General features: G+C 39.7%; 1 protein-coding gene across 2 annotated transcripts; it reads left to right on the top strand.

The window, feature by feature from the left end:
* Positions 1 to 687: 687 nt before the first annotated feature.
* On the top strand, positions 688 to 12,388 carry ppm1f (protein phosphatase, Mg2+/Mn2+ dependent, 1F). 2 transcript variants are annotated; one of them, XM_042488253.1, is made up of 8 exons: positions 688 to 765; positions 2,603 to 2,836; positions 6,449 to 6,579; positions 7,991 to 8,193; positions 8,326 to 8,514; positions 8,884 to 9,027; positions 9,371 to 9,464; positions 11,064 to 12,388. In XM_042488253.1, exons 2-8 carry the CDS (start codon positions 2,673 to 2,675, stop codon positions 11,453 to 11,455), a joined length of 1,317 nt encoding a protein of 438 aa, XP_042344187.1. In that variant the 5' UTR covers positions 688 to 765; positions 2,603 to 2,672; the 3' UTR covers positions 11,456 to 12,388. The 2 variants fall into 2 exon arrangements, with proteins under 2 accessions (XP_042344187.1, XP_042344186.1); XM_042488252.1 differs by lacking the exon at positions 688 to 765 and adding an exon at positions 808 to 895.
* The last annotated feature ends 1,281 nt before the right edge of the window (positions 12,389 to 13,669 follow it).

Consider the following 13,669-nt stretch of genomic DNA (forward strand, 5'->3'; position numbering starts at 1 on the left):
TTTGCTGTGTTTGTTCATTGTCACAAAAAGAGTTCATATAATGTTCATTTTGTCAATTTTAATCTGCTGCTTTCAGGGAAACATGATAGCAAATTGTCTAAATGGCAGTGCCACACTTTAGAAATGTCAATATTTTGAGCTTAGAATGTAAAAGGCATGCTGCTTAAGATGTAAACACAGGTGCAGTTAATATAGTAACATTAACTTGTATCATGTTATAGCATGACACAGTTGCTCAGTTTTTTCAAAGATACATGTATGTGTTATTGTGCATGTTTAGGAAGCATGTTAAATGTTTAGGTAGTTTGCAGGCTAACTTTTAACATGTTGACCCTTTAACACCTGGGTCGACATCAGTTTAGTTGTGCTGCAGTCAGACACCTCTCACAAGCATTGAAACTTGAGAAAATTAGTTTGATTTCTTTAAAAACGTGAGGGAAAAAAGCAATTTTTTTTTTTAAAGGTACCAACTATGGCTTTAATCACTGATTAAAAGAGCTTAAGCCAGTTCAAAGGCCTTTTTTGGTTTCCAAACATCTGTGTATGGCATTATCATCATTTTTATTTAATGTTTCAGGGGCCTATTTTATCTTGGCGTGTCCCTTTAAATCTACAGTGGAAGGAGGAGGGACGTGTGCAGCGTACAGGAAGGTGGTGTCCAATGGCGTGCTGACCCACACCGCAGATCTCATAACATTATTGATAGTGTACGCTGTGATTGTGCAATTACCAGCAGTCTTTTAGCCATCAGCTCTTCCAGCGCAGGTGTGTATGTGTGTGCTTTATCAATGAATCTTCTCTCTTTGTCTCGCCATAGGGCGTGTGTCTTTCTGCTGTCGGTCTGTCTGCAGGCCCACTATACTGTGGGACTGTTGCTGTTTTCAGTTAACTCAAGGTAAGGCGAAGAAGCTGCCCTGGGCTCGTAGGCAAGAGAACCATTGTTAACAGGTCCTGCATAATTTTATATAACCGACTGCATGCATACCAGTGAAAACACTGCAGCCAGAAAGATAACGGAACTTACAACACATAAATTCATGCGGGTTTTTTTTTTACGTGTTTTGTGAACGTAAAGTTCAAAATGACGCCAAACTTTTAAGTAGAGTAACGTTAGCGTAGGTTGCAGCTGTTAGCATTTGTAAGCTAGCTAACGTTGTGCCCGCAGCCTCGACAGCTCTGTGACAAGCCTCTCCCTGTGGTGTGGAAATGTTGTGGCACAATAGTTTGCAGAACAACTCCTACTTCGTTCTGTACATTTCTTTCACAAGAAATTTCTTTTCCGCAGTATTAACTCTTCACACGTAGACCTGCCGCCCAACATAACATAATGCTATCTTCGCGTAAGGTAACCGCTTCTAGTTTGAAGGATGATATAGATGCTCGCTGGCTATTGTGTTACTTAAAGGTGTGGAAGCCAATTTCTGCCGAGAATAGAAAAAATGATAAAAATTAATATGCTAGTCGATCAAATTTATGAGATAGACTTAAAAAAATAAAAATACACATACATTTTGACTTAGTCTCAAAAGCTTAAAATATATAAACTATTTGACCTACAAGTTAAAAAAAATAATTATGCTAATCAGGTTGATAGGCTTTTAGTTAAATGTATTAATGTGCTGCTATGACAGGTTAAAAAATACCAGTGTGGCTCAATAGTTTGCAGGACCCTTCATATGTTGTTCTTTTTATTTTCAAGAAATTTTGTTTCCACCTTATTAACTCTTCATATGTTAACCTGCTGCCCAACATTAACCAGTATTGTCTTAAAATAATGTAACTACCTAAAGTTTAAAAGATGATGGATACCCGTCAGCTATTGTGTCATTTAAATGTATGGAAGTCCATATCTGCTGAGAAAAGAAAACAAACAAACAAACATAGACAGAATCATAAATTTAAACATGCTAGTCAGTCAACAAAATAAAAAAAATAAATTGGGACTCATTAGTTTGACAGAACATTTGACGTAAAGTCAAAAGTTTAGATAGCATAAGTTACATCGGTAGATGTAGACTTACGTTTCCAAGTGTGCTGCTATGACAGGTTAAAACAATATAATAATTGTGATCATATAGTGAATGCTTCTTCCTCAGCTGACACCTGGACATTGTCAGACATTGATATTTGACTAAATTTAGGTTGCGACATCAGGTAACCAAATTTATATGTCAGAACAATGTCTGATGCCAACGTCAATTTGTTATAGAATTATGGCGACATTTGACGTTGATATTTTGTTGGTTTTAAATTGTGTTGATAAGTCATGAAAATCCAAAGTCTACCAAACATATAAGGCCAGCGTCATCTTGACATAGAATAACAACATCTGGTTGTAAGGTATGGAGAACAAAACCCAGCATTTGCAAAAAAAAACATTGTCAACATTGAAATTTGAAATATTGTCAACCATATTTGCATTCCAACCAAATTTTAATGTCAGTCAGATGTAAAAGTCCAACGTCTTTGTGACCCCTAACCTATGTCCGATGTTGTCTGGGACAGAGGTGGTACCAGCTAGGAATTAAAAGTTTCATCTGTGATGTTTATACCACACAGTGCCCAGAGTGAAATCTGAACCCTGCTTTCTCTGTCCTTTCAGTCTTCAGCTGTGACCTGTGAGAGCTGACCCCCTGTTCGTCTGACAGCTTACTGCAGCCAGAGTCAGCGGGATGGAGGGGGAAGACAGGTGCTTCCTTGGGAGGTTTGTGGAGGAGTTCCCGGCTGCTCTTTTGGAAGGCAGTCCACTGCCTGTCAGCCCTCTGAGCCGCAAAGTGTCAGTGGAGGAGCTGCATGGAGAGAGCCTGGAGCTGGGCCTGAGGCTGCTCGCTGCCAGGTACGACCGACCGGGAGGAAAGGGAACACAAGATGTTTTTTTTTTTTTTTTTTTAAATATTTGGTTGAATATTAAAGAGTTTGAATGTACCATACTCTAAATGTTCTTATTCCTACCGATTTAGGTCATTGCAATAATTATGGAATATCACTTGTGTCAATCTTACTTAATTGTAAAGAATAATTGTTACACATTATGTTATATCACATCATGAATTACCTTCATGGTGCTCTTCTCATTATGGCTCACACAGCTTCATAACATGTCGTGTAAAGTGAAATTAGTTAAAAAGTATGAAACAAATCAGTGTTTTTACATGCACGTCAGTTCATTTTTACCATAATGTGTGATATATATGTTAACTTTAACCCTTTGAAACCTATATTGACATGAGATTTCTTGATCCATGTCCAGACGCCTTTCAAGAACTTTGCAAGAAATGGCCCACAAATTGCAAGAAATTAGTAAAATGCAGCAAGAAAATTATGTTACATCATTATTCATTTAATGTCCATTTCCATGTGCAATTGGTGTAAATTTGTAAATTTTTTCAACTGAGTTTTAAGTCTTGTTCATACTATTTATATTGTACTTTTTGCTTTATTTATCTTTCACAAACCTTGCTTTGCTGCTGTAGTATTGCAAATTTCCCTGTTGTGGGACTAATAAGGGATTATCTTAATCCATCTTAAAAACTGTATGTGGAATAACAATGATTTAAACTTTAAAATGTCACAGAAAAGATATAATAAAACACATAAAATAAATTCATATATATTTTTCTATTTTCAGCACTTTTTAGTTTTTTGTTTATTACTTTTATTGCATTTTATATTTTTGTTTGCATATTTTCAGGTAATTTTCTTGTAACCTTTTTATGACTTTTTATGTTGCTCGTTGCCTTCTCACCATGTTTTTGAACAATATCAAACCAATTTGCTCAGGTTTCAAAGGGTTAATAAATACATTACTGAAATGCACAAAGAATAGCTCAACATGATGATAAGCTCACCTGCTCTGTGTTACATAAAATTATATTAGAATATATCTGATGGCCCGGCCCTACTCGTTGCTATTTTCACTATCCGCCCATCTTGTGCATGTGTGGCTGCATTCCTCAGATTCCTGACAGCTCTGCTCTTGCCCGGCTCATTCGCTCAGCACGGCTGGCTCTGCTGTCTGACTTCAGACTGCAGCGGTGGACAGAAAATTAGTTGCTGACACCCTGTATAAAAGTGAGACCAGAGCGTTCCAAACAAGAGAGCTGCAGCAGACACAACAAGAGAACTCCCCCCTCATATCATCCTCCCTTACTGTCACTAATCTGTTTTAACGATTTATGGTGTGTCAAATGTGTATTAACCTCTTAAACTCTGCTGGACCAATCACTGGCTCCTATGTTTGGGCTATGTGTTGCTCAAATCCATTGAAAATAATTGAAAATTCTATTGGATATTCATTTTCTGGTACAAAACATCTTGTTTACAATTTTGTAAAAACCCAAAGATACAAAGGCTACCCATTTACATCCAAACTGTCCTTCTTAACAAGTTATTTAGTCCCAAAATTTTATATTAACAAAATTGGTTTGTTGTAAAATCAACTGTAAAATAATTATATGTTTTGATAAATTTAACCTCTGAAACCATCGATTTTTCACAATAAATTTTAGGTTTTGTAATCATTTCAACAACATCTATGTGGACATCCAAATATTCCAGCTTTGGAAAGTTTGGGATCTCCAATAAAAGTTCACGTTTAAGAGTTTAAGAGGTAAATTTGACTTAACTCAGACAGGACAGGATTATTAGTCAAAGAGTCTCATTTATTCCTGTTTGTTTACAGGAAGTGGTGAAAGAGACGAGAAGAATTGAAACCTGAAAATATAGCGAGGGAGTGCCTAGTTTGTTTGTTTTTTTCCCTTTTGAGGCAAACAGTGATTTAATATCTTAATATCTTTAATATCTTACTCTGATAAACTTGCAGGACACTTAACATGATGTGACAGCATTAAATTGAGACTCTGACGCTTATCTCTGCCAGGCGTCGGCTGGGAGGGGATCGTGTGTTTGGTCATGTGTGTGAGAGTGTGTATCTGTCAATCTCACAAACTGCTCCACCAAACAAACTAAATCTTCTGAACAAGTCTGTTTATTGAGTAGTAATGTCATAAAATTGGCATTGTAAATCTTATCATTTTGTTTTTTGTCAGCAAAATTTGTGGTCAAAGTGAGTCACATGTCAAAATTTCCCCTAACCCTTCCCATACGACTGAAACCATATTTAGAGATTTACATGGTGGAAACACAATTTTAACTTCAAAAGATCACGTTAAAGACGACCTATTTCTTTAAAACTGCAACTTAACCCTTTGAAATCTGAGCAGTTTGGTCTTCTGTATGTGTGCATATTTAAAACTGTATAATCAAGGATTTGTAGTTGTTGCAGTGATTCACAAATGTTTAAAAACCTAAGGACTGTTTGATACTGTCTTTAATGGCTGAATTCTCACTCCTCTTAACCAGCTGGTAAGGGCTGTAATTTTTCTGGAAATCGGGTTGCCTAAAAAAAAAAAAAAAAAAAGCCTTAGCGTCTGTTGCGTGCTACATTTGGTCGTCATCATTGCTCAAAAAATGACGTCCATAAAAAAGTTTGGACTAACTTTCAACTGCAGCATCTGCAGATTCATTCCATACCTGATATGTTGTGATCCACAAAGGTTTGGCTATTGAATTAGTCCAAATTTTTGTTAACTGCAGGGAGGGAAACTATTACAAACCAGTATAGGCGGATATTTTATTAGTCCTGGAGTTTGGTCAGACACACATGCTGGAAAGTCATGTGAATATGTCTCACCCTTTTTGCTCTTATTAACTGCACAGTGCAAATGGTTTGAGGAAGTCTCCCCTTTCAGTTATTTTCTTTTAAAGCCAGATATGAGCAAACCTTCCAGCTCAACTGATCTAAAACATACTAATTAAAAACTGAGTGAGGCCTCTGTCTCTGAGTCATGGGCTGCTGTGTGCTGTGCTCTCTCAGAGGTATGCCCTGTCAGGAAGACTTCACATCCTGTCTGTACAAACCCCATTGTTCTGCCCACTTCCTGTTTCCTGAGCCCAGTCTCTTACAGAAGTGTAATCCTGCAGAAGGAGCTAGTGACAGATGACACAGTTAATCTCACCGTTTATTTAAAAGCTGCACTCAGTAAATGAGCACATATCGTGGTCCAAATTTGACCCGTTTGTGCTTGCTTCTGTATTTCTGTACTGAGGTGGATGGTGTGACACACTTGCAAAGTCTGATCAATGAATCAATGAATCAATCAGACTTTATTTATATAGCACTTATAAGCCCCCGCAGGCTGTTCCACATATGTGGACCATAGTAATAAAAAGATGCCTCACTGTGCGTTTCGGTTTTAACTTTTGGGACTGATGAGAGACAGTAATTATGCTTGTGTATTTTTGCTTATTCCTATTCCCTTTTTATGTATTTCTTTTAATGTCTTTTAAATCAGTGTTGTTATGATGTCTTGTTTGGGATTGCTGAATTTCCTCTCTGCACAACAAATGTACCTTAAAGAAACCTTGGTCCTTGTCTTTGTTGGTTCAGGGGTGCTCCTGCAGGCCTCAGTGCTCTCCTGTGCCAGGCAGCGCTTTCCCAACTGCTGCAGAACGACCTGTCACCTTTCCACAGCTCCCAGGAAGCTGAGGACAGCCAGGAAGAGGAGCAGCATGTAGTCTGTGAGTGTTTTACTTAATGCTCAGTTTGGAGGCTGTAGTCTGTGGTGCAGTTAAGTTATACTGCGTTATACTGAGATCTGTCTCTGATATTTAGACTGCCCTTATTGATAAAAATGGGAGCTTTATTGTTCCCCTCTTGCAAGTTGCCAACACAACGCTGTCATATTATCACCCTCGTAAGTTGATGTCGAACCAGTTACAAAACAGTCACCTATTTACACATCAAACAGACACAGCGAGGCTTCATCATTTATTTTGAGTCACCAGATCAAAAGAAGCCCAATATTCACTCTCTTTTAGCTCTGCTATAGGAGGAAATTATCTGTCTGTTTTACTTGTGGTAAATAAAAAGTATATTTATTTTGATATAGAGTCAGTCATTCTCTCCATATTGCACACTGTGTATTTAATGGCATCAAACTAACCCTGTGGGAAAAAGTGGGTTGGTCTCTAATTCATCCAAATTGGGAGAACGGCACATTCTGTGAAACAACGTGCGCACACTATTGATGACTTTTGATGAGCAAAAATGATTTGCCAAAACATGCTTTCTCCCTGGCAGAGTACCATCACCTCTATTTGTTGTTGGCAGTGAGATAATCAGGATTGTTTTTGTGTGTATGTGTGTGTGCGTGTGGTGGACTGTTATGCTGTCACTGGTTTTATAAAACCCAAAACCACAGTGAATCACTTAATTTTTGTTCTTGTAAACAAACAACGTGAGACAAAACAAAACCTAACATTTTGCTGCAATAACTACCTGAAAACTGACTGATTTCTGGTTGAAAACTTGGGTCTTATTTTGATACTTGGGTAGTATATTGGAACATGTTCCAGCAGGAATATGATCTGAAATCCGTGAGAAATAACAACATTGGTAACCAAGATAACATGTTTCCCGGGCATTAGCATGTAGCTACATCAGGTTACTTGTAGTCGACTGTGTGTAACATCACTTTGTCTTGTGAAAAATCACCAATAAAAACTTATGATCACAACTGGACATCTTTTCGCAGGAATATGATCTGAAATTAGATCTACGTTAGCATGTAGCTACATGTAGCAGTGAGGACTGCAAATTATAAACACTTGCAGTATTGTGCCTTGAGCAGTTGCCCAAATAAAGAAATTTGTCACAAGCTGAAATCAGCTTGTGACAAAGTAGAAAAAACTGCTGGAAACAGAATGGTCTGAAGCCTGAAGTGTGCTCACAGGGTTTACTTCTACATATGTGTACCTCATTATTACAAACTTTGGCCACATTTAATGTGAACATCCATCAATACATTGATAACAATATACATGATACAGAGCATCAGGTGAAATGTAATATTGCACTATATCAATAGCAAAAAGTAGTAATAACTAAAAGGTTTTCATTGATTTCTTGACGATTGTATCTTCCCGTCAGTGCTTCAGTCAGAGCCGGTCCAACGTCTCTTTCTCAACAAGCTGATAGAGGTGGCACTGGCGTGGCATCAGAACCTCCCCAAGCTCCGTCCCTCCCCCTCCCGGTTCCTCCGCTGCTCCATTCATGCCATCAAGAACACGAGGAGGAAGATGGAGGACAAACACGTGGTGCTGGCTGAGTTCAACCAGCTCTTTGGAATCCAGGTACGAGACGTTCACTGTAACAGCACTGCTGCTCACTGCTTTATGCTGGTGTTCCTGTCAAAACACCTTCAAATTAACAAGATGAAATGCTTTTTTTGGCATCTTTCTCTCTCTCTCTGTACCATGTTCCAGGACGGAGTGGATCGTGCCTACTACGCCGTGTTTGACGGCCATGGAGGGGTGGACGCTGCCACCTACGCTGCCGCTCACCTCCATGTTGCTCTGAGTAAACAGGAGATGCTGCTGAGTGACGCAGCCACAGCCTTTAAAAATGCCTTCAAGCACACTGATGATAGTTTCAAGAGCAAAGCCAAGCGAGAGGTACTGAGTTTTAAAATTACATTACAAACTTGATTTTACAAATGCTTTCAGATTGAACTTTATGTTATTCCATGTTTGAGACATTTTCCATCTTACTGTTTATTGTTGTGTCTGGCTTCAGCATCTGCAGTTCTCATTTTGAGTTTAGGTTCATTTAAACACAACTCTCACATTTTAAGACATGTGGCATCAAAAACTTGAATCACACCCAACCCACAAAGCTTCAAAATCAGCTCTGATAGGCCGGCTGCTGCTATTTGTTGCCATTTAGAACTGCGACCACTGGGGTTGTAATTATGGCTTCTGGGATCTGAGTGTTTTCTGCTTGTGTGTGTGTGTGTGTGTGTGTGTGTGTGTGTGTGTTGTTAGCGTCTGCGCAGTGGCACTACAGGCGTGACGGTGCTGATCCAGGGACAGGAGCTGACTGTGGCCTGGCTCGGAGACTCTCAAGCTATTTTGGTCAGAAAGGGACAAGCTGTTACTCTCATGGACCCCCATAAACCAGACAGAGAGGTGAATGTGCACACAGTCAATTCACAGGAATACAAGCAAATGTTTTTTTTCCAACATGCTGTATTTGAAACCGTTATTGTATCACATGGTTTCAGCTCAGTAACACCCCAAATTATGCTGGAGAGGAAGGGAAAATTAATTTTATGTCCTCCCAGGCTGTCTCTGCTTGCATAACAACCCCAGCTGAAATGTAGGGGTTTTCCAAAAACATGTTGCTGAATTAGACTGAGAAATGAGAAAAACATCCATCAGTTACCCTAACCCAATCAGAGAAATTAAAAATTTAGAAGGTGGTCAGATGGTGATGGCGGTCTCTTTTTTTTTCTTTTCCTTGACTGTCCAGGATGAGAAACAGAGAATTGAGGATCTTGGAGGCTGTATCACCTTCATGGGTTGCTGGCGCGTTAACGGCACTTATGCTGTGTCCAGAGCTATAGGTAAGTCCATCACAACCAGCAGCAGAGAAAAATGCATCTTTGTGGCATCCTTATTTTTATTCTGGGCTTAATAAAGTGAGCTCTTATACATTTGCCTATAATAACCTCAGCTACAGATTCAAAAGCCTTACATGTGAAACAGGCTTACATGTTTTTTCTTTTTATTGTAATTCTCTTCTATTCCTTTCTATCATAGGAGGTACAAAGGGAAAAAAAGATAAAGAAAAAATATAAAAATATCAAAAAAGTAGTATGAACAAATAAATAGGTGTTGGGGGGTAATTAAATAAATAAAAACAATACAATAAAATAAGGGTAGAAAATAAGTAGAGGGAAACAAAAAAAAAGTTGTGTAGATAAGGGCATTGGCTCAAAACATACACACATAGACAATCAGTGGCTACTAGTTTACACTACAGTGTGTTTCTGATATCTGTTCACACAAAGTCAGGTCTGATAAGTGAAACATACACTATAAATCTGTCCAGTTTTCAAAAAAGGTATCCTTCTGGGTTCAAATTGTATTTCATCTTTTCCATTGCATAAATACAGAATATTACATCAATCCATTCGTCAGCACTGGGTATTTCTTTTTTTAGCCATTTCTTAGTCCAAAAAGGAACCACAGAAACACACTTCCAAAAGAAATGGGGGTGATTTGCCTCTTTGTCTCTGTAGCATCAACAGTCTGTCTGATTTGAAGAAGATTTTTTTTCTGGGCAGGTACAGAAATAATGCATAACAGTCTTCCAACTAAATTCTCTCCGGGATGGCGAGCTTGTTGTTTTCCATTGTTGTAACGTTGTTTTTATAAGTATTTGTCATCATATTGTAACTACAAGTTATTATGAAATGTGTTTAAAGCAAATTAAATAATAAATCTTCTTAACATTTCTTTGTAATAAATAAAATAGACTGAAACTGATTTATGAAATAGATGTTTGTAGATATGTATGTTTTCGAGGAATAAACCTGAAATCCCCCTAACAGTTGCACTTAAATTTCCTGTAATGACAAATAAGTCAACATTAAAATAACTTAAATTAATTTTTCTAAAGATATGGACATCAAATTGAAATACCAAGCCAGCCAAAAATGGGATATTGGACTGTTATTTACTTCTCACATTTTCTCTGCAAACTCCTGGCTCCCTCTTGTGGATATTTAGTAAAACTACACTAATGTGTAGATGAAAGCTGGGACGCTACCTTCATATAACTATTGCCTAGATATCCCTCCCCGTTTGTTACCAGCCAGTTGCCATTGTGGCAAACAGATAAGGTCGCATTTCATCACCTACCAGCAGGAGCATTTCTTGGTCTAGTACGGTGCAATGCATTCTCGTATTTGTAGGTTTTACACCTCGGGCAGAACTGAATGTCACAGCACTTTTCTGCATTTTTCTCTGGTCATGTTGCATCAATTTGAAAAATAAATGCATCATTCTACTGCAGAGACGGTCTATTTTTATGTGAGGACCCTCTTTAAATCGGTTAAATCCTTCTTTATGAGCCTTCAGGTCTGGGTCTGAGTCAGTCTGAGGAGGTCATGCAGCATTTAGCTGAAGCTGCTAACCACAAGTCCACCTCCCTCTTCCAGGTGACTTTGACCAGAAGCCCTACGTGTCTGGAGACGCGGACTGCTCCACAACCCAGCTGTGTGGGGACGAGGACTACGTGCTGCTGGCCTGTGACGGCTTCTTTGATGCAGTCAAACCTTCAGAGGTCCCACAAATGGTCCTGGATGCCCTTCGGCAGTCTGGTGACCCAGAGGGCGGGGAAGACGCTCCTCTGGAACAGTCTGAGGAAGCTGTTGGACTGAGAGTGGCTCAACAGTTGGTAGGTGAAGCTAAGGCAGCGGGTTCTAGTGATAACATCACAGTGATGGTGGTGTTCCTGCGTCCACCGCAGCAGCTGCTGGATCAGGACTCCACCACAGGACCTGTACAAGCTACTCAGGACTCCACCTCCCAAGATGCACCACAGCAGTAAAGGAGGAGGTCTGGTGCCCAGACATCACTGTGCCAAGCTACTGCCTGACTCAGCATAACTCAGCTTTTTTTGTCTCCAGGAGCTGTCAGACATCCTGCAGACTGACAAACTTATTTGATGATAATGCCCGCGCCACACTGCCTGCGAGAACAGAGCTTCTGCATCGTCAAAGCTTTTTTTTTTTTTTTTAAAAAAAAGAACAATTGGCACCCATGTTAACAGGTTAGAGCGGCCACACTGTTGGCATGAGCAGCGCTGCTCAGCTGCAGCATATCTAGAGATTCAGGGTCTCATCTTTTTTTCCAGATGACATGCACAGTTTTTCTGCAAAAATAGAGTGAAAATGGTGATTTAATGGGACTTGTGGAAATGCAGTACTCACAGCAGCATGTAGCTCTGCAGCAGCGCCGCAGCAACAACGCTGCCTGTGTGAACACCAAAAGCATGGGAGCCGCAGCAGTTAACTGTGGTAATCCTCATGTGCTGCTCATGCATGCAGTGTGTCCCGGGTGTAACAGCAGGCTGCGGTCACGCTGTGTCACTGCTTTTGAGGAAAAGTGTTCATTTTAGATTCAGTAAGGTTTGTTGGATGATGCAGGGCCAGATGAGCCAGGTTCCCAGGGCAACAGTGAGCTGTGGGTCCTTAACATGTCTCCTGCTTCCAGCAACCAACCAGCATCTCATTAAACATTAACTTGTTTAAGTACATACACCATTTGAGCATTATATCAACTTTTTGTGTACATATGTGTGTGTGTATTCAAGTAATATCTCCCAGTAACTTCAACTGTGCCTTTACCAGTCATGACCGTGGACTGTATATATAGATGGACAACACATTTCCACTTTCCAGCACTGTGCAAAAATTTGGCCAAAATATCCTAGTTACAGCTACTGCCATCTTGTGCTGCTGCAACATGTTTTCATCCCAGCACGTCTCATGTTGCCGCTTTGCAGTCTGCATATTACGATCTGCTGTCTAGACGCCGCTACCATGATGTCAACACAAGCACATGGTGGGATTATGCTGCATACGGTAATGGTTAGGCAACAACAGCACATGGCAACCGACGCCGGGACGTCAACAAACGCACATGCTCTCGTAGACGAAAAAAGAAACATCATTTTAAACGGAAAGCAAACAGTGGACTCGCATGAAAGTTCGGGGTTTGTTGAACCCATCCACTGCCCCTTGCACTTCATTCGGATGCTTCGAATTTTGCAATCTTATGCCGAAAGTACTGTCAAAGCAGCAATATTTCACCAGTGCGGAATAAGAACGAGCTGGCTGATGAGGTCATTTGGAGCCAGAGTCTGCGCAGTAGCGATCTCCGCTGTATCGAGTTTCCCGCCCATAACCCCATTCAACCAATCACAAGCAGCGCTACTGAAGGGAAGCACACTGATTGGCACACACAGCTGGAAGTCATGACAACAAACACCCTTTTCATAGCATCAAATGACAAATTAAAAACACATTTATCAGAAAAAAAGGAACACTTGAACAAACAAGTTTATGACTTGTACTGCAGCCAGCCACCAGGGGGCAAGGGAGGTTTTGGCTTTACTTTGAGGGAGCAGTCACATCATGCATCTTCATATATAGTCTTTGGTCATGACTATGAATTGCCTCGGAAATTCCTCCTCTGTGCTGCAGTGGATACTTGAGCGATCTGTGAAGGAAACTGAATCCTTCTCGTAGCTAATTTCAATTTCTCTTAAAAAATGTCTTCAGAACTGATATCAGTTTGTTCTCTAATGCCAAGCAGTATAACTATTAAAAGTATTGTGCACTTTGCACCACGCAGGAAATGACTTTAATTAATTTAGTAAATTTTACAGGTGGCTTTGAGCTGTAATTTTGCCGGGATAGGGAAGTGATATAGTTTGTTTTGAATCTCTGGAATACAGGACCTGTTATTTCTGGGCTGAAATCACAGAGAGGCAACAGTATTGTGAGTGCTTTTGTTTTGACAAAGCTAACTGCATAAGCTTGGCATGCGGAGGTAAGGGAGCATTGATGTGGAACATGTTGCTTGATTTACTGGATCACAAACTTTAACAGTATTTCTGATATCTGTGTGTGTTTGTTTTTATGTCTTTGAAGGTATACTGTGGAGGAACTGTCTGTTACTGGTTATAAACACATGAGAACTTAACCCATCCTTTCTTCACTGCAGTATGTACACTGCAAGCTACTATTGTTGAAATGTT

The sequence above is a fragment of the Plectropomus leopardus genome, chromosome 6 (assembly GCF_008729295.1).
Source record: "Plectropomus leopardus isolate mb chromosome 6, YSFRI_Pleo_2.0, whole genome shotgun sequence".
NCBI lineage: Eukaryota > Metazoa > Chordata > Actinopteri > Perciformes > Serranidae > Plectropomus > Plectropomus leopardus.

Coding starts and splice junctions, on each gene's coding strand:
- ppm1f (XM_042488253.1), top strand. CDS start 2,673: ATGGAGGGGGAAGACAGGTGCTTCCTTGGGAGGTTTGTGGAGGAGTTC. Junction 8,515..8,883: donor AGAGCAAAGCCAAGCGAGAG/GTACTGAGTTTT, acceptor GTGTGTTGTTAG/CGTCTGCGCAGTGGCACTAC. Junction 9,465..11,063: donor TGCTGTGTCCAGAGCTATAG/GTAAGTCCATCA, acceptor TCCCTCTTCCAG/GTGACTTTGACCAGAAGCCC.